The sequence below is a fragment of the Desmodus rotundus genome, chromosome 10, assembly GCF_022682495.2.
Source record: "Desmodus rotundus isolate HL8 chromosome 10, HLdesRot8A.1, whole genome shotgun sequence".
NCBI lineage: Eukaryota > Metazoa > Chordata > Mammalia > Chiroptera > Phyllostomidae > Desmodus > Desmodus rotundus.
The window spans coordinates 36,342,911-36,366,662 of NC_071396.1; the positions used below are offsets into that span (position 1 = coordinate 36,342,911).

General features: G+C 50.6%; 1 protein-coding gene across 1 annotated transcript; it reads right to left on the reverse strand.

Moving 5' to 3' along the window:
* Positions 1-1,039: 1,039 nt before the first annotated feature.
* Positions 1,040-23,433, reverse strand: BNC1 (basonuclin zinc finger protein 1). Its single transcript, XM_053913456.1, has 5 exons — positions 23,314-23,433; positions 9,218-9,317; positions 8,003-8,238; positions 4,240-6,104; positions 1,040-2,337 (listed from the first exon to the last, which is right to left on the reverse strand). The coding sequence occupies exons 1-5, from the start codon at positions 23,320-23,322 to the stop codon at positions 1,653-1,655; spliced, it is 2,895 nt and encodes a 964-aa protein (XP_053769431.1). The 5' UTR covers positions 23,323-23,433; the 3' UTR covers positions 1,040-1,652.
* Positions 23,434-23,752: the final 319 nt, after the last annotated feature.

Consider the following 23,752-nt stretch of genomic DNA (forward strand, 5'->3'; position numbering starts at 1 on the left):
TGTGTGTGTGTGTGTGCATGCACGCGCATGAGCACAAGCACTCGTACAACCAGCAGCCCACGTGACAAAAACCAATGTTGCAAAATGCGGGCCTCTGCAAATAAGACATATGCCATACGCTTTTATTAAATCATAGAAAACTCATACACATTCTTTCACGTTGGGGAAACTGGTCTACGGAACAGCGGGGTAACGAGAGAGGTGAGCAGCGCAGCTCCCTGTAAGCAGAGACAAGTGTTCCATGGCCACATTTTTTTTTTTTTAAGGTGAAATAATCAGTAACAGGTTCTTGGGTTCTTTCACCTTTCAGCCATAGGAATCTATCTCCTACACCCCCCCAATTCTCTTTAAGGATGTTTTTCATTACTTAAACCAACCATAACTTTAAAAGATGGTTCACTTGACGTCTTAATATGAAATCAATGTCTTCCTCCCTAGCACAGACCGGTAGAGCGCTGTAAATGCCAGATTTCAGGGGACGGCCGCATCCCACAGGGCTGGGTGGGCTTCCCTTCCACCACAGCAAACGTGTGCAACGATGTGGAATATATTTCAGAATAAGTTAAATATTAAGACACAGAGCGTGTCAAGAACATCCTAGTTTTCTACCAGGTAAATCCGGCGGTTCACCCACATCTCTCACGGTTATAAAGGGTGAACACTGAGGGGCCCAGCGACGCTGAGAGTGGCCGACAGCCATCAGAACCACGCCACCGCCTCAACGCATGGGCCAGATACACACAGACAGTCCTCTCCCGAGCCGTGCCCACGTTCGTTCCCCTCTGCGAGGTCCATGGGGGACGCACTCTGACCTTCCCCAGATGCAAAACGGGCAGCAGTTTTACAGTTTAGGTCGTCACTCGTTCTGCTTTCGAACAAGGCCCAGAAGGTCACATGGTGACCTGTCTGCAGTCACCCCAAATATTCACGTACTATAAACACAAATTAAATATTATCTACGTTATTTTAAATTAAACTGAAAACCACTCTTCTTAAGTGCACGGTTCCCCCCCCCGCCCCCTGCTTCGGGAATGCGTGGCACAGGGCGAGCACTAACACCCTTGGCGACACTCGCATTTCTGTGGTGTGGGAAGCCAACCTGCTTCCTCTGAGGGCCCCCCGGAGTACCGCATGAGACCTCCGTGGGGGGAGGGGAAGCGATTTTCCACCCCAAATGGGGGATTGTCTCCAATAGCCACGCTCCCACACTGAAGTCCGCATTTCAGAGACATTGAAGCAGGAACAAAACAATGGGTTCTTCAGGGTGGCTCCTCGCCCTCGGCGACAGCCTGCTTGCACCCAGGACGCTCAGCGGACCCTTACTCCTGCAAGCCTCACTCCAAGCCAAACGGCCCCCGGGGCCCCTGCCCTCCAGCTGCAGGCCTGGCCATCGCCCAGAGGATGTGCTGCGTTTCCGCAAGTTTCCGTCACGTCACTGAAAAATACCTTCGGGTTAAGAAACACAATATGAAAGGCTGCCCCCCGGTCAGTGTCCCACAAGGCTTGTCTTTTGCCCATCTTGCCGTGGAAGACTAGAGAGTCCACTCAGATACCTTTGGCGTGGCTCGTCCCACAGGGCATCGAACAAAGCTAGAACCGTGACCTGTGGACTTCCTTCCTCCTGAAACCTTACACGTGCTGCTCCGATCTTGTCACTGCAGGTGACTTGGAGAGGACACCAAGCTCTTGTGCAGGTTGGGGTTCTGGCTGTGCCTGTTGCGGCTGCGCACGGATGAGAACATGGTGTCACAGCCCGGAACTTTGCACTTGTGCAGCTGGCGGAGGTGCGCGGTTTTGTAGTGGGCCCTGAAGGTCCCTCTGTTACTGTACGTCTTTTGGCAGAGGTGGCACGTTATGGGCAACCCAGAGGGTGGGCTGGCGAGGCTCTGGTTGGCCTTGTCCATCAGCACACAGATGGGGTACTCATCGTCCCCGGGGATGAGGCTCGGACCATCGCAGTTCCCGTCGCTGTCCTCCATGAGCACGGGGCCTTCCTCACTGGCCCCTTCAGAGTCCCAGGAGGAGTGGCTGCTGCTCTCCGACCTCATACTCGAGGCCGTGCTCAAATCCAGCACGGTGCCCTCGCTGGGCGGCCCCGAGTGGTAGCTCTCCAAGCCGGCGCTGTGCACTTGGGCCATCGGGTAAACCAGGCTGCCCATTCGACTGGTTCCCTTGAAGATGACAGACGTCTGGGAGGCCTGCTGTGTGAAAGCCACGTCCTGGTAAGCGTCTTTTGCCACGTCTTTTAGGAGGCACGCGGCCCGGAAATGCTCTTCGCGGCTCTCCACGGTCTCTTGGGTCAGTACTTTCTGGTGGAGGTTTAGGTTCGAACTGTGTCTACGAGAGTGAAAAGATGGTTAGTAACGGGTCGGGCTGTTGTTTCAAATACAGAATCATTCTGAGCAGAGACACGAGGCAGATGCCAGACAAAACATGTGGGGTGTGTGACATCCTTCTCTTCCACGTCCTCCATCTGATCGATGCGTAACTTCCTCATCTAAAGAGAATGGCTAGACGATGTCAATCAGGCCGATTCCCCTGGGACACTGGAACCAGGGGGGCCTGGGACACACCTGCTCACCAATGATAAGGAACTAAACAGAGGACTTTCATGTCACCGGAACCAGGAAATGCTGCCTTCTAGAGCGGCACTGTCCCATCGGTGGCCACCCATAGGTGGCTGCTGAGTGCCTGAGATGTGGTCGTGTCATATATTGAAAGGGTACCATTTTGGATTGACTGAAATAAAGTGTTACTAAAACATACTTCACCTCTTTTTACCTTTTCTCATGTGGCTACTAGAAAATGTAAAATTTCCTACATGGCTCGCATCAGGGACTAGGACATTTGCACACCTATCGCCCCAGAAGTTCTACAGGTATGAACACCTGATTGGCTGGAAACAGCAGTATATGTGTGTGTGTGTGTGTGTGTGTGTGTGTGTGTGAGAGAGAGAGAGAGAGAGAGAGAGAGAGCACACACACACTAAGTTCAGTTCCTATTTGCAATGTCTCCCTGGTCTCCCTGGATACCAGACAGGGCTTCTGCACACCACCCAGCACCAACCTTGCACCCGGTGATTATCCCTGCAGGGCAGCAATGAGCGTCCATTATGACACACGCCTCAGACTCACCGATACCATTTGGATGTAACCTGTCAATCCATATGGGCCTTGCTCCGAGGTCCCCTGCCACCCTGACTAGCACACACCGCCCCTACCCAGGGCTACAACCTTCAAGTGGGACAAGGGGCAGACTCCCAACGGCTCAGAATGCATGCCCAGGTCAGACTGGGAAAAAAACCCTCACCAAAATGAATAGAGATTGAATTTTCTCTTCTAAATCGCCAAGGACGTATGAGGAGAGGTGGGGGCAGTGTGATCCTATTTCAAGTTTTCTATTCAAGTTCTCTCCCCTCACGCATTCTTTTTCCTGGATGTCATCAGAATTGTGCTCCCAGATCACCCACCTCGCAGCAGCTCCTCTTAACTGCAGCTCTGACCTGTGATTATGTCAGCGTGCTGGGTTGGAGGGGCAGGAATGTGTCAGCAGAAAACCAGACACGAGGTTGACATACAGGTTCCAGTACACAGAAGTGGTTTAAAAAAAAAAAAAAGAAAAAGACAAACACAGTCCCTGGAACTTCGTGCAGAAAGGTCCCGCAGCAACAAGGCAAAGCGCTGGGCTGCATGCTCAGGTCCCAAGTGTCCCGTCCATCCCAAGAGCTGCAGTGATTGTTTTACAAGCACCTTCCTCCTTCTTCTACTGTGAGAACGAGGTCACGACCCCTTAGGCCACACCCTCGGGGCCTGCTGTGTGTCTGAATTCAGAATCTCTCAGACATTAGAAAAAGCAGGATGTTTCATATACTGTCACATCATGTTAAAGCCCCCGTGACAAATCCATGCATATTCCTGCCCCGAATAGCTACAAAAAATCCCCACAGACGGTGGTTTTCAAAACGATGACAAACAGCCTCACATCATTTCAGGTCGTGTCTTGTGGCCCAATGAGTTTAGATTTCGGAACCGAACACCCAGGAGGGCAGAGCTATGGGACAGCGGATCTCAAAGTGTGTGCCTGGTGCAGTGACATTGTAGCGCCGGGGCACTTAGAAATGCAAGCTCTCGGCCTGTCCTGCCCTCCGGAGGCAGCAAGGGCGGGCAGGGCTCAGAAGCACAATTCCACAACCCTCCAGGTGATGCAGAAGCACCACCTTCTGACACACGATGGCCTTACCTGTCCCTGCTCCTACGGGAGGGGAAGGTGGCCGCACAGCCCTCCACGGTGCACACATGTGTCTCCTTGGCGTGCATGTTCTTGTGGTGCATTTTCACGCCACAAGCGTTCTTGAAGGTCTTCTGACAGATGTCACACTGGTGGCGACTTTCTTCTTTCTGCCTCGTGGACGCGTGCGGGCCCGGGTGCTCCAGCTCTTTAGCATCTTCGAAGCAGGGAAAGGCCACTCCGCGGGTGGACAAAGCACTGAAGAGCCCCCCGGCCAGCAGGCGCTGCTGCAGGCTGACGTAGTCTGGGAAAGGGACGCAGGGCTCCATCCCAGGTGGGAGGTGGAAGTCCTGGCCACTGCCCTCCGCCTCCCTTGGCACCATGCTCAGCTCCGGCTTCTGCTCCATCTCCCTCTCTGAGTCCTGTGTGGCCCGCTCAGGGGTTCGGCTGATGGCGCCCCTGGGCTCGATCACCGATGGGAGGTGGCAGGCCCTTTGCCCTTCAGGGAGAGGCTTCCCTAAGCATCCCGACGGTGTGTGCTGCTCCTCCAGCGCCCTGTCTGACTGAGGACTGTAGGCCTCCGGCTCATCCTCACTGACCACCTGCAGGGGCATGTCTTCGTCCGAGCTGAGTGCATGCCTCTTCTCATTAGCTATTTCCACAGTCTCCTTCTCTATTTTGATAGGCATGCTGGACTTCCGGGATTTCTTCTTGGGAAGGGCATCAAATGGCATTTCGCTGGAAACCAGCTGTTCAGAGATCGAGGAAGACAGCAGGGGGAGAGAAGGCAGCAGCCCGGGCGTGTTGGCCAGCTCTGCCGGAGTGGCCGGACTGCGGTAGAAGGAAAGGACTGGCTGGACTGTCTTCAGGTTGGGGAAGAGCACACCATTGTGTCCAACACCCGGGAAGGCTGCTTGGCCTCTGGCATCCTCACCTGAACCGGGGCAGCTAGGGAGAGGCCTGCAGCCTGGAGATGTCGCTGTGAACCCTGCGCGCTTGCAGTTCTCAGAGGTAGCCAGGCTCAGGCTGTTCCTTAGGTCCTTGTCCCTGTTGTTCCTGTTCATCGGCATGTGCAGCCGGGGGTTGGGGTTGGCGCTGTGGCGGTTCCGGCTCCTCAGGGAGCTGAACACCATGTTACACCCCTCAATGGTGCACTTGTGCTTGATCTTCAGGTGGACGGCGTTGTAGTGGATCTTGAGGGTGCCTTTGTCGTAGAAGGTCTTCTCACAGGCCGTGCAGAACACCCGGCCCTTCTTTGCTCCGAGGCTGTTCCTCTCGGGCTTCACTTTGGCCTCGGGGGACAACTGTGGCCTCTCCAGCTTGGTGACAATGTTGTAGGAGCTGGAGTCACTTAAATGGGTGTTGTCTTCCTTGCTAGTAACAGCCTCGGGACAGCTCAGACACTGCTCCTTCTCGACCTGCAAGGGAGTGGAGCTGGAAGTCAGGAAGCTGCTGTCGGGGAAGGCTCCGTGGATTTCCGGTCTGGGGTCCTGACTCGGGTCCTGACCCCGCTCTAGCACATACTGCTCGGGCAGCGACCCCAGCAGTGCGGGCGGCACGGGGTTGAAGAACTGGAACGGCAGCATGAAAGTCATGTTGTTGACGAGGCTCTCAAAGGGGTGCATGCCGCTGGGGCTGCCTTTGTCCCCGGCGGCAGCGGGGAGGCCGGCGCTCCTGTGGCCGCAGCTCTCAATGAAAGCCCTGATGTCCACGTTGGCGGGGGGTGGGATGAGCACGGACGGCTCCTCCTTCTCCTGCACCGCCATGAGCTCCACGATGGACTTGGTCTCCCCGAAACGCAGGAACTGCTGCAGGGTGGCCACCTCCTCCTCGCCGGTCATGATGCTCCAGTGATCAAGCGCCTTTCCCGACGCGTCCTAAACCCAAACCAGGGTGTAAATGTACAATTAATTCCCTGCTGTTTACCCTCTCCTCTAAGAGAGGGCCCCGTGGTCAGGGCCCCCCCCCCACAGTAGCACCACAAGGCACCTCTGTGTATGTTCGAAAACGACACCCCCTCTGGATGAGCATGGAGCTGCCCAGCTCAGCCCCCACCCATGCTGCCCTCCAAGGCCAGAAGCTTTGTGCGGAAAACAGACTGCGGGAACATAAGCGGTGGTCCGGAAGGGAGATGTGAAATGTACGTTACTCACGCCTGAGGGAAGTTTGGTGATCATTTCCATCGAGTTTCAAACCAACTGGTCATCCTGCATGAGGCATGGTAATCGTCCCCACAAAAATTAAAATGCGTATTTTCTGAAAACAGTCACTTCTTTATCTACAGACTCTAGATGGAGCCGTCAGACCTAGATATGGCCCGAGTATGCACTCACTGCCCTTTAATAACCTGCCCAAGCGGCTGCCGTTGGGAAACAAATGAGCCTGTATCGATCCGCAGCCCGGGTTTGCGAGGCAGAGCTGTAATTACACAGACGCGTTGCAGGTCTTTCAAACTCTAGCAAGGCCTAACTTTCCCCAAAACTACAATAAATATTTTATCACAGAACATGTATTTGATGGCCTACTGAGATTTTTCACAGGGCACGTAAGAGTTCTGAAGATGAGGAAGAATGTAACATCATAAATTTTTCATGCACTAGAGGTTCAAGGTAATTGATTCCATATTTTTAATCCCAACGCTAGAAAGCAAGATTATTAGGATCATTAAATATTGATCTATGTCATAATGTAAGATCATAATGCCGGTCTACATGAAAGGTTGTTTGTAGCCCGCTAGGGGGTCCTGCTCTTGAGGTGAGTGAACCTGTTACCAGAGGAAGAACATGACCTTTAGACTCAGAAAGACTCAGGTTCAAGTTCTGGTCTGCTACAGGGGTGTTGAGTGACTTCAGCAAGATTTAGAAGCACTCTGATTTTTCAACTGGAAAATGGAGATAATCTACCTACTGCGTAGATTTCGTGTGGGTCTAGGCGCACACATGGTCATGAGTGTTTGTTTCCGCGATACAGCCCGTTGGAGAAAAGCCAGTGTGCGTATGTTAGTCTTGGAAATACAGTCACACCCCCTTTTCACTGAAGTTTTTATGTAAGTTGGGTGATATTTTCTAGTGCAGTGGCAAGAAAAAAAATGCTTTAAGCTGGTTCATATGTCAGAGACATGATGTATTCATATCAGGAAATAAGTTGTTTGCTTGTGAAAACACCTTGATGGCCTAGCTCATTATGGAAAGCCAGGTGCAACTACGCTGCAAAGTAAAGAGGGGAGAGAAGGCAAGAAACGCAGAGAGAGACATGCTTTCCGTGGCTCCCGCACGGACAGGTGAAGGCAAAGTGTGGGCAGGCCGCAAGAGCAGTGGAGGGAGAGAGAAACACGAAAATATCGCAAGGCAACGGGTTCTAGGAAGGACAATCAGCAGATGGGCGGCAGATGGCTTTAGAGAACAGAGGCTCTGTTGTGGCTCTGCAAGCAAAGTTCCCTTAGTAACAAAGTTCCGAGGTACAGTTCGCACGTGATCAAAGAGAGGGAGGCGGCCGCCAGGAAGGGGCAAAGTGTTTATGAGGAAAGAGCTGCTCAGCGAAACCCAAGCCAGAGAATTAGGTGATGCTCCGACATCCTGACTTTCACAGAAATCTTGAGGAAAGCCCTGGAGTCCTCCCAGAACATGAGGGAGGGCTTCAGGCATTAGAAAGAGTGTTGAAGGGCAGGGTGACGGCACTGGCTGTCACACTGGTAGACAAGCGGGTTACATCTGTCACACGGACGGGGGTGTAAGAAGACGTTCGAGGAGGAGAAGGGTGGCTGCGGTGGCCTTACCTGCAGCACGTAGCCACGGATGTAATCCTGAAGGGTCCAGTCCAAGGCATGGAGGATCTGCAGGACCTCGTCTTGCTTCAGCACGCTGAAGAGCCGGTCCAGGAGGATTTTCAGGCGAACGGGAATGGCCTGCGTCCCGTAGAGCATGAGGCTGCTTATATCAAACACCACGTTGGACTGGACAATCTCCACCTGGCTTGTTGGATACATAGGGGGGATCCTCAGCTTACTTAGAGCTGAAAAACCAAAGGGAAGAAACAATGTTTTTTAAAGATTCTACTTTCAAGAGAAACAGCACACAAGAAGTGGGCTAAAGCTAACTCTTAGCGATCTGTTCCAACGGAGAAAAGACAACTGTACAAATGATTAATTACCCCAACAGCGATCCCGGGAACTTATAAAGTGGATTGGCCCAAGACTTCTGTTTTTCTCCCTTTCCTGTGGCATCCCTGAGGCACAAAATGGCCACAAGCTGGGGAAGTCCAGAAAACATGGGGGTAAAAACAAAGGTGGCAGGTTCCTAATGAAGAGGATGGAAAATTGGGAAGCACCAGGTGAAGACCCTGGACTCTGGAGCCGGGCGGGCCCGGGTTCAGCCTGGTCTCTGGCACCACCGAGGGGTCAGGCTTGGCAAACTAAACCGCAATCTATGCCATCCGATGCAACAGACATCAGCCGCATGTGGCTACTTCAATTCAGATTTAAATTCATTAACATTTAAGAAAATTAGAAATTCAATTCTGCACTCATCCTAGTCATCCTTCCAGCACTTGGTGGCTGCGTGTGTCCAGCACAGGGTCAGCCTCAGCAGATAAACATATGGGATTCCCAGTTAAATCGGAATATAAAGCTCAGACAAACAACAACTACGTGGGCTATACTTAGGCTAAAACATTATCTATTGTTTACATGAAGTTCCACTTGAACGGAGCATTCCGAGTGCTGTCTGCGCTGCAGCTGCTGTGCTAGGCCACGCAGGACATTCCGTCATCACAAAGCAATGGTGCTGCACATCGGGGCTAACGAAACACCTAGCGTATGGGGTTGTTAAGATTCAAAGCGATAACATGCATAAAGCTTGTAGCCGGTTACCTGGCACGCAGCAGCCACTTACAAATGTTAGCTGTCATTCTCAGGCATGGCATCCATTCCTGAAAAACTATAAGTTATTTAGAGGGGAGCACTACCAGCCAAGAGAGGAGGGGAAATAGTTACCGTGGGCCACCCAGCCATGTCTGCACTGCTCGCACTGCCGGTGGTTTATTTTCCCTGGTTTGAAACTTTGGCAACTGCAGTTCAGAGTGCAGCCAATAGCCTGCCAGAGAGAACACAGGTATGCTTAGCCTGTTAGCGGAGTGTGGGACACAGACCGCATTTACAAAACAAAACCTCCATTCAGCAATGCTCGCTGAGCAACGCGTGCCCACTCCGTGCCGGGCCCAGACATGCACACCGGACCCCGGAAAGCGGAGCAGCTGGCCCAGGACCTGGAGACGGAGAACACGTAACAGGTATTCTTCTGCATGGCAGAACAGGCTACAGACATCAGAACTTTTTATAAGATTATGGACTGGAAATAAATACCGTGCTTATTGTTAGTAAGAAGAGTAAGGACTCACATTTTCACCAAATGTCTACGTTGACCAGAACAGCAAGGCTGACACGTACACAGAGGCCGCCTTGGAACAAGTCAAAGGGAACCAATCGGAACGGAGAGCCGTTCCCACGCGGAACCTGCTGCCCATCGAGATGTGGCAGAAGCTGAATACCAGAATGGATTTGAGGACACCGAGGATGGTCCCTGACTCCACTCACTGGGCCGTATGCCTGATGGAGCCAGACACAGGCTGGACCAGCCCCGCGTGGGGGTGCCCGGCCGCATGTTAAAGTGCTGTGCATGGTATGTGGGTGTGGAGTGTGCTGACATACGGCTAAAATTAAAAAAAAAAAAAGAGATGTACGTGCCAACAAAAGTCTAGTACTAGCAACAAATCTTCACGGATATTTTTAAGATGAATTCCTCCAACGGGGATAGAGGTCTATAGAATGTGATCTATTATTAAAGAGAAGCAGCTCTTACAGAGCTCTGGCAGGGGGGCTCCTGGGGAGAGCCGCTGGTAGAATCCATATGATTCAAGAGAGCCTTGAACCTGGGGAGTGTGTGTGTTTGACGGGGAATGCAAAAGCCCCATGATTACGGGTTTCAACCTCCATGTGCCAATGAAGGGACTATGTGGCCTTGAGTGGGGACAGGAAGGGGAGAATCTGGCCTAGGACTCAGGAAGCTCGCTTGAAGGGAGTCTGGAGTGAGTCTTCACTTACGTATCAGTTGGTGGTGGGATTGTAAATGGTGCAGGCAGTTTGGAAAACTGTGTGGCTGAGTCACCATACGGTCCAGCGATTTCACCCCTCGGTACGTGCCCGAGACAGTGGAAAACACCTGTCCACACACAAACTTGTCCCCCGAGGTGGAAACAACCCCAGCGCCCTTCGATTGATAGACAGGTGCACAAAGCATGGTGCAGCCGTGCAGTGGGTGCTGCTAGGCAGTGACAAAGAGTGAGGTCCTCATACACGCCGTCACGCGGATGAATCCCCAAAGCATTTGGCTACAGAAAGACGTACACAAAAACGAAAAGTCAGAGGTTGTACGACTTCCTTTACATGAAATGTGAAAAACAGGTCCACCTATAGATTCAGAAAGCAGACCAGTGACTCCCAGAGGTTGTGGGCAGTGGGTAGGGACGACTAATGTGTGGTAATGAGGGGCGAGTGGTATTCTTTTTTTGTTTGTTTCTATATTTACAAAAACGGCTTTAAATTGAGATATAATTCACATACTCAATTCACCCCCTCAAAGGTTACAATGGAATGATTTTTAGTGTATTCACAGAGAGGTGCATCCTCACCTGTGTAATTTTCATCATCCCCAAGAGGAACCCTGGTCCAAGTTTATGGTGGACACGTGCCTTCCCTTCTTTTGAGCATATTCTTAGGAGTGGGACTGCAGGATCATAGAGTAACTCCATGTCTCGCTCTCTGAGAAAACTGCCAAACTGCTGTCCGAAGGGGCCGCACCATTTTGCACGCCCACCAGCCACGTATGAGGTTCCGGTCTCCTCGCATCCTCGCCGCCACTTCACCAACGGGCGGACCGCAGATGACTTTGCAGCAGTGGAAACACTCCCAGCGATGCTACGGTGATGGCGCCATGTCATTATGCATTTGTCATACCCACAGGATGTTCGAACACCAAGCGCCACCTCTAAGGTAAACACTACAGACTGTGGGTGATTGATTACCAGGAGTCAGCGCAGGTTCGTCAGGGTAACAAACGTTCCCCCTGCTGGGGGTGCTGGCTATGGGGGAGGCTGTGTAGGGGGTGACTGGGAGGTCTTTACACATTCAATTTTGCTAGGAATCTAAAAAGTCATGAAAACAAATCAGTGACCTTGCTTAAATACAGCTTAAAATTCACACGATTTAACTGTCATCTGCCACTCTTTTTGGATTGCAATGGGCCTGACCAGGGCGACCCTCTAGACAAGAGATGTTCAGGTGACGGAATAGGGCCGTTCATAAGGGAGGTGTGTGGCAGATGGCAACAGTGTTACCGAATTACCAAAAAACAGGAACCACAGGAGAAAAGATTTTACTCTCTGGAAAGTCTTATGATGATATAATACAAAGAACTCCAGATAACCCCAACACTGTCTTCCTCTTAATAATGCACGCTTTCCCACAGGGGGCGGTATCATCCCAGGGGGGTGCACTTCGTTAAGGGGGTGAAAGTCATCACTCTATTAATGTATAAAGTACAGATGCACATACATCAACAGATACACAGCGTGTGGTATCATACAATACCACCGGGGGAAGCACAAGGAGGAAAACATTTCTAAAGTCTCTTTAGACGTGGGGGTGTGGGAAGGAATGAAAAAAAGATTGAGAAACACTGGTCTAATGCCAGATTTTTTTTTTTACTTTGTAGTTATAGTTTCTACTTATATATACATTTTACTAATGTGTTAAACACAGGAACACATATCTCTATACAGCTATATGCATAATTACATAGTTATTGTGAGTGGAAGTTAAAGGATAAAAATGAGTAATAATTTAATTTTTATTACACATTGTCAAACCAAACATTGTAGGGGGCACCGTTATTAGTCGGTGGCACACCTGAGATGTCGTCCAGCTTCTCAAACTTCTCTGCGACGCCGAGTGTTGGCTCACAGACGAACTCATCTGCATTCTCAATAGCTACCAGCACACTCAGTATGAACTTTCGGAAATATTTCATTACCTATGCTCTATGACTGTTTTAAACAATACTTTTCTTAAAAACTTTTATTTATTTATTTTTAGACAGAGGGGAAGGGAAGGAGAAAGAGAGGGAGAGAAATATCAGTGTGTGGTTGCCTTTCGTGTGTCCCCTGCTGGGGACCTGGGCAGCAAAGCAGGCATGTGCCCTCAGTGGGAATTGAACCAGCGACCCTCTGGTTCACAGGCGGGTGCCCAATCCACTGAGCCACACCAGCCAGGGCTTAAACAAAATTTTAAAAAGGAGAAAAGTCCCTCACTGCCTAGGTGGGGGAGGGAGGTGGGTTCAGTTGGGGTGGGGTGGAGGGATGGGGAGAAAAGGCATACAACTGTACTTGAACAACAATAAAAATTTTTTAAAAAAAGGAGAAAAGTACTTATTTTGGATGATGTCCTCGAAAATGCCACTCCCTCTTTAAAAACAAGGAGAGTCTCCCTGGATTCACGCTGAGCCCAGCAGTTGCTGGGTGGCTGCCCAGGGCCCCACACAGCAGACACGCACGGGGAACCATTCCCAGCACAACTCGCAGCCTCAGGCTGAAATTCATTTTTTGCTGCATTTGTTGATACCTAACTCAAGGTTTCTCAACTTCAGCCTTATAATCATTTTGACTTGGATAGTTCTTGGTGGGGACGGGGGGTGGGGAGGGGGCTGTCCTGGGCATTGCAGGAGGTCTCATAGCCTCTCCAGCTTCTCTCCACCAGATGCCCCCCCCCCAGGTGCGAAAACGAAAAATGTCTTCAGACACCGCAATGTGCCCCTGGCAGCAAAACTGCCCCGAGCTGAGACCCACCGACCTAACCCAATTATTTAGTTTTAGCAGTGTCTAGTTTGGGGACAGAATTTTGAGCAATTCAAGCTACCATTTCAATGCATGAACGCTGCTTTAGAAGAACCATTGACCTGGTTCTATATGAACCTATTTGAATAAGGCTTAAGCTCATTAGACGTCTATTGAACTAAATCTCAGGAGAATTATTTACGAACTAAAAAAGCTAATGACGGTGTCATAGAGAACTTCTAATATAAGGCCCTTGAGTTGTTCCACCCACCTCAGAATTCTACAACGTAGTCAAATTACAGCACCATTATCTAAAGACAAATTAAAACTTCTAAAATGAAACCAAATGACAAAAAAATTGTCCTTCCAGGACACAAAGTACTCATGCAAATCAACATGGAAAACTCTTAAAACTTACACCCTTCCCTCTGGACTCCTGACAGACGCTCCCGTCCTCGGGAACGTGAAGCAGACATTTCCAACATTCCGAGCCCATCCAGACGTGGCTAGTGCGTTTTGCACACTCATTTGAATCAGACTATTTCTGAATTTTTAAAAAGACTTTATTTATTTTTTTTTTAGAGAGGGGAAGGGCGGGAGAAAGAAAGGCAGAGAAACATCAATGTGTGGTTGCCCCTCACACGCCCCCTACTGGGGACCTGGCCCACAGGCCAGGCATGTGCCCTGACTGGGAATTGAACTGGCGACCCTTTGGTTTGCAGGCCAGCGCTCAATCCACTGAGCCACACCAGCCAGGGCCTGAGTTGTTGTTAGTCACTTTGATGTGCTACAAATCAACAATCAAAATTCTGGTTTGCTCTTGCAGTAACTACCCTTTGCTCATTTGTTCCTCCAGGCGTTACTGACACCCCCAGCGTGCGATGGATGATGCGGTTATTTGCAGTCTCGCGAAGGGAAGTTATGACCGGGTGTTGAGGTGTGTTGGAGGGTCCCACTTCCTCTCCTGGACACCTCTGAGCTACCTCCAGCTTGGAGAGACGCTGACTTGAATTCCAGACACACAGCGGGGCAGACACACAGACATTCACTGCGGGACACAGCATGTCTTTCGTGGGGCATGTGTTATTGAGCCTGAGAATGAAAACTCTCTACTTCAAAGCTGTTTTCATCTTTAGTTCATGCAAATATATTCCTATCACAGAAGATAAATCCAGGGAGGTGTTCTTGGGGGACTCTATGGGAGAGAGGGGCAGAAAAATTACAGAAGACCTTGGGGTCTCCAGATTCCCGGCACGGCCCCCTTGAGGGGAGTCGTCTGTGGTCTGGCGGAGCAACAGCATCCAACCGTGTTCCAGCCAGGCCGCCCTGGGGCTGAGGTTGCTTCATCTGCCCTATTCAAGACAGCGACCGCTTACTCACATGTGGCGATTTAAATTATAAGTCGCTCAAATCAAGTAAAATTAAAAATTCAGTTCTTTGGTCGCATTAGCCACATTTCAAGTGTGCAGTGGCCACACGTGGCCAGTGGTGACTATCCTGGACTGAGGTGAGGAGAACACTTGTGTCATCACAGAAAGTTCCACTGGTGAGCTCTGAGTCCGATGGAGAGACTCGCTGCCCTCCCAGCACCTGCCCTTCCACACGGTGGCGAGCTCGCTTAATCCCCCCTGCATCGCTGTCAGCAGCGAAGCGTCCTCAGGAAAGGTAAATGGACGGATGATGTGTACCGTGCCCAAGGTCATATAGCTGGCGAGCTTTACTGAGCGTGTATTATGCGTGCAGCAGGGCAGTAAATAGAACCCGTGTGTTATCCCCTTTCTCACACCCACCCAGGAGGTAGGTGTTACTACCCCCATTTATAGGCAAGGGAACTGAGGAATTTACAGTCTACCAGGGTGGTCTCAAATTTGGACGCTGGGAGTAGATTATATATTGAAATAGTAATATTTGGTGCCAACCACACTTACATTTATGGGTTTATTTAATCCTTACAGCAACTTTGGGAGTTAGGTATTATCATCCACGTATTTACTGAGCCGTTCTAAGGCAGACATTCTAACTCTGAGGGTTAAAGTGCTGAACAAGACTGATGAGGTTTCTGCCTTCAAGGAGCTTATATTCTGGAGGAGAGAGAAAATAAACGGGTAAACAAACAATACCTTTCCAGAACGAGGTAAATGCTATGGAGGAACTAAGCAGAAATCTCTGCTAGCCATTTTACTAGCTGGCAAGGAGGAAGGGAGGTAGGAGTAAGTGCCCCGTAGAGAGGGTCACCATCAAAGGCTTTTGAGGAGGTGACATTTGAGCGGAGTCCCAAAGGATGGCAAGGAGCCAGTGAAGAACTGGAGGCAGAGTGAATGTTTTAGGTTACGGGTATAGCAAGTGCAAAGGCCCTGAGGCACCAAACAGGCAGGAATTTTCATGGCACCAAAAAGGGGCCAGTGTAGCCGGGGTGGACTAGGTAAGGTGAATGCTAGGAAATGGGGGTCACTCACAGAGGTGACAGAGACCACTCTACATACGGGGGTGGGGGCAAGCCAAGGAATACGGATTTTATTCTCCATCTAACAGTGAGCCTTGGAAAAAGGTATAAAATTAATATGATTTGCTTATTACAAGGACACCTCTGGATGTGGAGCTGGGGAGCCTGAGTTCCTTCCCCTCCAGCACACTGAGCACGGTTCCTGGGGAGGTAGTAAAACCTACGGCTGGCCTCAGGCAACGTACGCCTTACTTCCTGCCATGTAAGCATTAGCTCCGGTACCTGGAGCCTCGGACTATAAAACGGGATGCATACTTGCCCTTGCCTACCTCAGCGGCTTATTAGCCCCATTAATGAGAAAATACAGATGGAGAGTTGAAAAGACCAATTAGCACAGCACGACTGCTGTTCCTGCCAGACCGGCAGCAAGTAGCTTCTTAGCTCCTCTGGGCTCAGGTGGTCTGACTCTGCACGGACAGAGCTACCGAAAACACTTATCATAAAAACCTCCATACAAGTTGCCCCACAATGAACCATTCCCGAAACGGGCAACAAAATAGAAAGTCAAAACCAGCACCTAACGGCTGCCCCTGGGCCTGATGACTTGGGTTGCCTTTCACTGGTATTATGTAAGAGAATAATAATGAATGGATGCACGAGAGAGCCATGCCATGCTTACTAATTATAGATGCCCACCCAACAACCTTTTGCCCAATCTGCCTTGGTAAAGGAATCTTAATTTTCCTATCTCCTTTAGTGGCTAGGGAACTAAGTACTGGCTAGTGGTATAGAGGTAGAAGTTGTTGGGTGGAACTTTACAGAAATCTCCTTATAAATGGGAGGTGGCTCAGCTGAGGGACTTCTTCGCCTTTCCTCCTTCCTGGAACAAGAACGTGATGGCTAGACTTCAGAGGCCATTCTGCAACCATGAGGCAACCTTGACGTTATATCCTAAGAATTGCTGAGCAGACAGGATGGTGTCTTATTTAGGAGCATTTTTCACTAGCAGCCACATGTAGTTCCTAAGATACACACTGTTCTTATGGACCATGGAGAGGGCCACATAAAAACTACATGAAAAATGGCTAACTAGTATAGATTACTAAGGCCACATTTAGCGTGTGGTCCTCTCTTAAGTGTGAGATTCTAAGGCTGTGCCAGATACTCCCCAGTAAGAATCATAATTTCCCAACTTGAAATCCAAGGACCAGTCTGCTAAGTCACAGATCACTTTTTAAAAAGTCACCCAGCTTTCGAATAAAAATGCTCCAAGTTTTCCCAAGTTGTATTTTTAAATATTAAATATAGACAATTGCTGTTAATATGTTTTGAGTCTTGGGGAAAAGAAACTGCCAATGTATAAGGCAAGGTATCTTCCAAAGCGGCTGGACCACCTTAGCTTGCGGGGAGGGGGCTTGGTTTCTCTTCACCAACCAGTGAAATGGTCATGCCCGCTCTCTCCCTCTGGCTGCAGAGCTGGCCTCTCTGGTTCAGGAAACCGTACCATTCGAGGGCAGGAGGTCTCCACCCAACTGCTCTCCATGGCTGCTTTGCCCGTCTGCCTCTCCCACACACTGTGCACTCACGTCTCTTTTGAGAACCAGATTTTTTTTTTACTCCCTACCTTCCTTCCTTTCATTTTCCTCTTACCTTCTTTCATGTTTTATTTTTTAAGGTTTCTACTGTTTTTCTTACAAAGGCAAACCCACAGAGGTACAACTAGGAACCTAAAAACAGCAACGCCATTCGCTAGATGTCTTGGGACAACTGGGACGAGGAGAGAAGAACACCCACGAGGTCCCTTGGTATGAGGTGGCTTACCTGCCACCACCGTCTTCCCTCGGTAGTTTAACAAAACGATACCAACTTATTTAACACGCTGGGCATTTTTGGTTGTTGTTTGCTTGTTTATAAGGCATCTACCGTGCACTGGTAATCCTGATGGGGACCCAAAGCGGAGGAGCTCCCAGTGTCTGCTGCAGGGGCGCTGAGGGGGGGAGGAAGTCATACAGCCCAACTGGGTGATAGCTGAACGGACAATGCGATCCATCCGACATCGGTGCGAGCCCTTCCCTGCATCAAAAATCCAGCAATTCAAAAGACACTGAAAACAAAAGCAAAACTTATCGGCCACCTTTAGAGATGCCAGGGAACCAACAAATTGTTCCCCAAATTCTCTTTACATATGAATTCCAGGGGAAGAATTAGAATATCAGTATTTCTTACCTCCTCATTAAAAAGATGACAACCAGGTCACTGGCCCCTGGATGGAAGGACATATACTATGACATATGGGGTGTTCTTGCCAAAAAAAGTTCAAACCCGAATTAGATTAAGCCTCCTGGTCAACTCCCGCTTGCAGAAAATACGGGGGATAGAGGAATGATTAAACACCGCCGTGAAGTAAGATGCAGACTGGGGGGCATTCCATAGGACAAGCCACCCGACTTTTTCAACAGATAAATTGCAAGGAAAAAAAAGTAAAGTGTAAACTTAAAGATTAAGACAGACAACGTATGGACTTTATTTGGATTTTGATTTGAACAAACCAGAGGCCATGTGAAGTTTTCAAGGCAATCAAGGAAATCTGAATACTGAAATGTAATGTCATGAAAGAGCTGTTAATTTTTTTAGGTGTTATATGGTATATTGCTTTTGTCTTTTTTATAACAGGCTTTTCTTTTAGAGCTATTATTATTTATGAATGAAAATATATGATGTCCAGGCTGGGCTGCCCAGATGCCAGTGTTGGTAGTGGTGAGGGAATGAATGGGCAGGGGACATAGATGGGACGGGACGGGCCCAAAGTCGATCACCGTCGAATTCCCAAGCGCACATCACGAAGCTACGTTAAACTATTGTAATGTTGTATGAAATGCTCTGTAGTAAACAGTGAAAAAAATAAGTTAAATCAACATTCCCCATCTGACCAACATTTTCTTTTTTTTTTTTTTTACATGGGACAGCAAACACAGAGGGAGAAAGGGATGCTACATAGAGAGGCCGAGGAGGCTTCCTGCAGGAGGCGGCAGGCACCAGCACAGGCCTGGGCCTAGGGAAGGCTCACCCTGGACCTCTGTGTCAAGCCCAGGAGGCTGGGCCCCGGGGGCACAGACTGGTCATGGGCAGCAGGGGTGACGTAGACAGGCTACCCCGGGTGGGGCTGTCCCGACGGGCAGCCAGGAGTCTCCCTGGGGGGTTCACGATGCCGTCAGCGTTCCGAACGGTGTGGGGACACACTGGTGGCCATGAGCGTGGTTGAGAGATTGGACTGGGAAGCCTCGGAAACCAGGCAGGCAGCATTTGCAGCCTGACAATGACAGGGAAGGGGAACTGACAGGTTTTGGGGTCTCACTGCAAGTACGGGGATGAAAAAAACAGGCCAGTCACGAGCCACTGCAAGCAGGGGGAAGGTTCTGGTGGAGTAAGGGCAGGTGGGAGGCAGAGCCCAAGGGACAGATGTCGGGCCAAGTCCACCTGTGGGGAGAAGCATGCATGACACGCTCCTTGTGTTCTCTTGCTGTTTAGTTCAAAGAAGGTGATGGGGGGAAATACTCGTTCTTTGATCTCTATAAATCAAAGTCTGAACTGTGTGCCAAAATAATTTAACAGCTGTGCCTTTTTTTCTTGAAGTCATTAGGTCTAAAAACAGAAAAATACAAAAAGTAGAAAAAGATGCAAATATTATCTTAGAAACCAAACCAAATATTTTTTTTTAAATGAACAACAACAACAAAACTGTAGAGAAATGTAAGTGACACAAATATATTGTTTTTGTTTATAACTGTAGTTTGGGAGGACTTCAGTGGTGGTCTTCAGAAACACGTGATAACAAAAAACAGAAGGAGGTTAAATGCACACGCGGGGTATTTCTGCACACATCAGCCAGCACGGGGTGAGGGGGAACAAAAATAGAAACAAAAAAAGACATTTACACCTCAGGATAATTTTAAGTCAGGTGGCCAGTCAGGTCCCCAAGCAATGCTGCTGCTACAAAATAATGAAGAAATTGTGAACATTCTAAGTACGCTTTTGCAAACATTTCTTTTAGGGATTTAATGAGAGCTGGATTTTAAAAACAAAATATATATATATAAAAAAAAAACCCCAAACCCTAGATTTTCAAAATGGAAAAAATTAGACTGTTAATTATACCATTCTGACCACTGTCTTAAAATTCAGCCTGGTGTATCGTGAAACATTAGCATTGCTGGTATAAAAATGCTGCCTTCGTGATGAGTAATGCAAGAAATAATCAGAGGGCTTCAGAAGAAGCCGGTGCTTCCAGAAGCTGGGGTAGAGCTGGAAAATAACTTGGAGATTTGCTAAGAGTGCAGCACAGAAACCCTCTGTAAGAGGAGACAAACTAGCATCGCTGTGTGGAAGAAAGGAGTTTGCCGCCCGATGGAGAGTTTACCTGAGACGGAGATCTCCCCTCGCCTGGGCTGCCTGGACCAGGCCTTCCCACTGTATTTCCCCATCTCCCTTTTCTCTCACATTAGCTGAGTGAGATTATCGTCCCCCCAAGGCAGAGGCCTCCTGTGACACATTAGGCAGGTCTGTTAATGACTCCATGTGTGCACGGCAGCAGCAAGAGCCCGTTTGCTTCCCACTCTGCGACCTTTGGGGAGGCAGCAGATTGGATCCCGGGGAGGCAGGTCCTGTCTCGGTTTAGACCCACCTTTGTCACACTTCATTCACCATGATACCAAACTGCCCCTCAGACCCACCCTTTCTGGATAAAACAGGCATGTGTGTGAGCAGAGATAGGGGGCCACACTGGAAATCTGGGGATTTCCAGAATTAGGAAAAAGGGCTTCAAAGAATGACAAGATAAGAGGAAATAAGGTTTTCAGGTGGAAACTGATTTGCAAAGGAAAAAAAACTAAAACCTTTCCAGATGCCTGTTCTTGTAAAGAACCCAGTTTATCTTTAATATCTCTTAGATAAACCATGAAAAATAGAATATCTCAATAAGTAAAATTAAAAACCTGTAGCAGCATACTTGGGATAAGGTAATTTAAAAAAATGTAATGACTCCCTACACATTGATCTTATGAAGCTAAAGAAGAATGGCTTAACATTTGGTTTTCACCTCTGGGGTATTTCTAATTCTTTTCAAGCAGAGCTGTTTCTGAGGAAAGTTCCTCACTCTCAGTCACATCTGTAGAGGTGAAAATTCACCTCGGGGTAAAACATGCTCCTCCTGCAAGTAATTTACCTCGTGGAACCTTCGGGGCACCTCTTTAACGGCCACTGTCAAAATAACTTCCAACGCCATGTACAAAAGCTACAAGACACTCCGGCCCCTCACCCCCTACACTGCCGTTTAATTTCACTGACAAACTGAACTTTTAAATTGTTTTCCCATGTAGAGTTCTCCCTGCACATTTGTAAACGCTAAGTGCGTGCTTAAAGGACACACATTATTAATCCCCCAGGAGAATCTGTACGGCTTTTCTCACCCGTTAGGTTGGATGACCCGTCTCTCCAAGCTGGTGATTCTCAGGTACGGAATGTCGGCAGGGGCCTGGGGTGTGGGGCTAACTGCTGCCTGGGAGCAACGTAAAATAAAACTAAAAATAAGAGTAATCCTCTCTGCAAACCTGACGCTTTCGTGGCAATTACTCCATGTCGGCTAATATTCCTTACGTGAATTCTCACCCAAGCAAACAGGTCACTTTTTCACACCCTAGTAGCTAGCAGTGGTCAGACACGCACTTCACTCCAACCACTTTCTGACCGAAGGAGGAGCATGTGGCTAAACCTTTTCTGCTCTGAAGAATCTACAGGTCCAGAGGACATTCTACATTTCGTTACTCAGGTGTCTGAACATCATCATGAGTTCCCAAAGCATGAGCAGCACTTGGGCGCCGCGAAGATTCCACCACCTCTTTCTAGCATTTACCTCCAACAGGGCCATGTCCAACCAAGACAGGAGTGGAACGAGTAATACTTTTCTTGGTGAAATGAAAGTTGGCAAACTTATTGGGTGAGAAATCAAACGATGACTCACGTTCGTAATCTTTTAGGTATGCCAAAAAGGATAAAATTATTTACCAAAGTGCATCCTCACAAACGTGGTGGCCATCTTCCCACCCTTATTGAAAGAAGAAACCAAATCCTAGGCAATGTATAACATTGCAAATAATTTGCTTTTACATCCTGTACAAAAATTTCATTTTGACCTATGCGATTTCAACAATGTTTTAATAACATATAGCAGCCAAAACGGGAACAGACCCTGCAGAAGCCAGTATATTTATCACCGCACCGGAATTTTAGCAGGTACAAACAGAATGTGCCTGCAAACGAAGACTCCAAGATGCCTCATGAAAAGATCCCATGAAATTCATCTGTGATTTAAAACAATAACCAAGGAATAAAAGGGCACCAGGAAAAACAAACAAACAAACAAACAAAAAAAAACCCCATGGCCTGCCAAAGGCTGTTTTCCAATTCACTTATGGTCAAGCCAAAATCTTTGTCGCTTTGATGAGAAGAAATCCATATTAAAAAAAAAATTGTGGCTAGATGTGCTCCGTGGACCCAGAGCTGCAGGAACACATGTTTCCCCCTCACACACACGCGCGCGCACACACACACTCACACCCTCTGACAGGGATTCCCAGGACACCAGCGGGGCCTCTTTCAGGCCCCTTAAGTGTTAACAGCAGAGGCCTGGCTGCGACCGGGCGTCTGGCCCGAGTTAAAGGCCCCGTCTTCAGAGGAGCGCGGGGAGAGCGGCCATAAAACCAGGGGACATTACGGAACCTTCGAGTGTCTGATCCTCCCCCCTGGTCCCCCCCAGCACACACAATTTCACTCCCACAATTAAGGCTGCTCGCTGGCATTCCATTGAACTGTCAAAGTCGGGCCGGTGGCAGCCGCACCGCCACAAAGAGATGCCTTAAATGAGAAGAACATGTTCCTACACCGCGTTTGAGAAAGTTTGGCTCCGAGCTATGCACTGATTAATATCAGATCTCCTCCTTCCCTCGCCTCTCCGTGATCTTGTCACATCTGGCTGACAAATCCCGAGCCTCCCGGGGCACAGCCGGGGGGCGGGGGGGGCGCGGGGACAGGCGGCCGCAGGGAACCGACGCGGCGCTCTGGAGGCGAGTCCGCACGCAGACGCGGCGCTGGCGGCCCCTGTAGTTCAGGCACCGCCCAGTCCCCTCGGTCACTGCAGGTGCCCCGTCGCAAATCGGCGGGAGACGCGCGCCCGGCTTCCCCGCGGCGCCCCCCGGCGCCCGCGGCGTCGGGGTCTCTGTTCCCGGCGACGCCGTGCGCCGCGCCGTTCCCGCCCGGGCGCGCGGGTCCTGCGCCGTCGGCGCCGCTCCGGACGCCCCCGCCCCGCCCGCCCGCCGGCACCTCGCTCCGGGGCTCCACACAAAAGATGCGCCCCCGGCCGCGGCCCGGAGCGCGGGCGCCGCCGCCCGCCTGTGCCCGCCGTTCCCGGAGGGGCCGACGGCCGCCGCGCGCCGAACTCCCCGCAGAAAGCAAACCCAGGTAGCGCGAGCTGCTGGCCGAGGGCGTCCCGGGGGGGAAAGCGGCGGGACGGGAGGCGGGCGCGCTCGGACGCAGCTGCTGCGCTGAGGGCGGCAGGCGGCCTGACGCGCGCCGCCCGCCCCGGGGACCCGCTCGGCCCGCGCTGCCGCACAGGTGGCCTGGGGAGGCGGCCAAGGCGCGTCCCCCGCGCGGACGGGACCGGCCCGAGCGTCGTCCCGGCCGCCTCTCGCGCGGAGCGCCCCGCTTACCTCTGCCATCCTGCGGCCGCCGCGGAGCCCGGCTCCCCGCGCGTGTCCCCGGCCCGCGTCCGCCCCGGCTTGGCGGGCGCCGCCGCATCTAAACTCCGGCCGTCGGGGCGACGCGGCGAAGTGGGCGGCTCCCCGCACGCCCGCCCCCTGCGCCCGGGTGGGGGCCTCCTCCCGCGCTGTCCCCTCCCCGCCCCTCCCCCTCCGCCGGCCGCCAGTCCCCCGCCCGGGAAGCCCGCCGCCCTCCGGGGCCGCCCGCGGACGCCCGGAGCCCGCGGAGACCTCGCCGGCGGCCGGCGCGGAGGTGTCTGCCCCGCCGGGCTTGAAGGCACTTGTCGGGAGACACAGACGTGTCCGCGTCTGCCTCCCCGGGAGGCCAGACGCTCTGAAGTTCGCTGGCTCCCGTCTCTCTCGGCGATGCCGCCGCCCGCCTTCCCCCGGG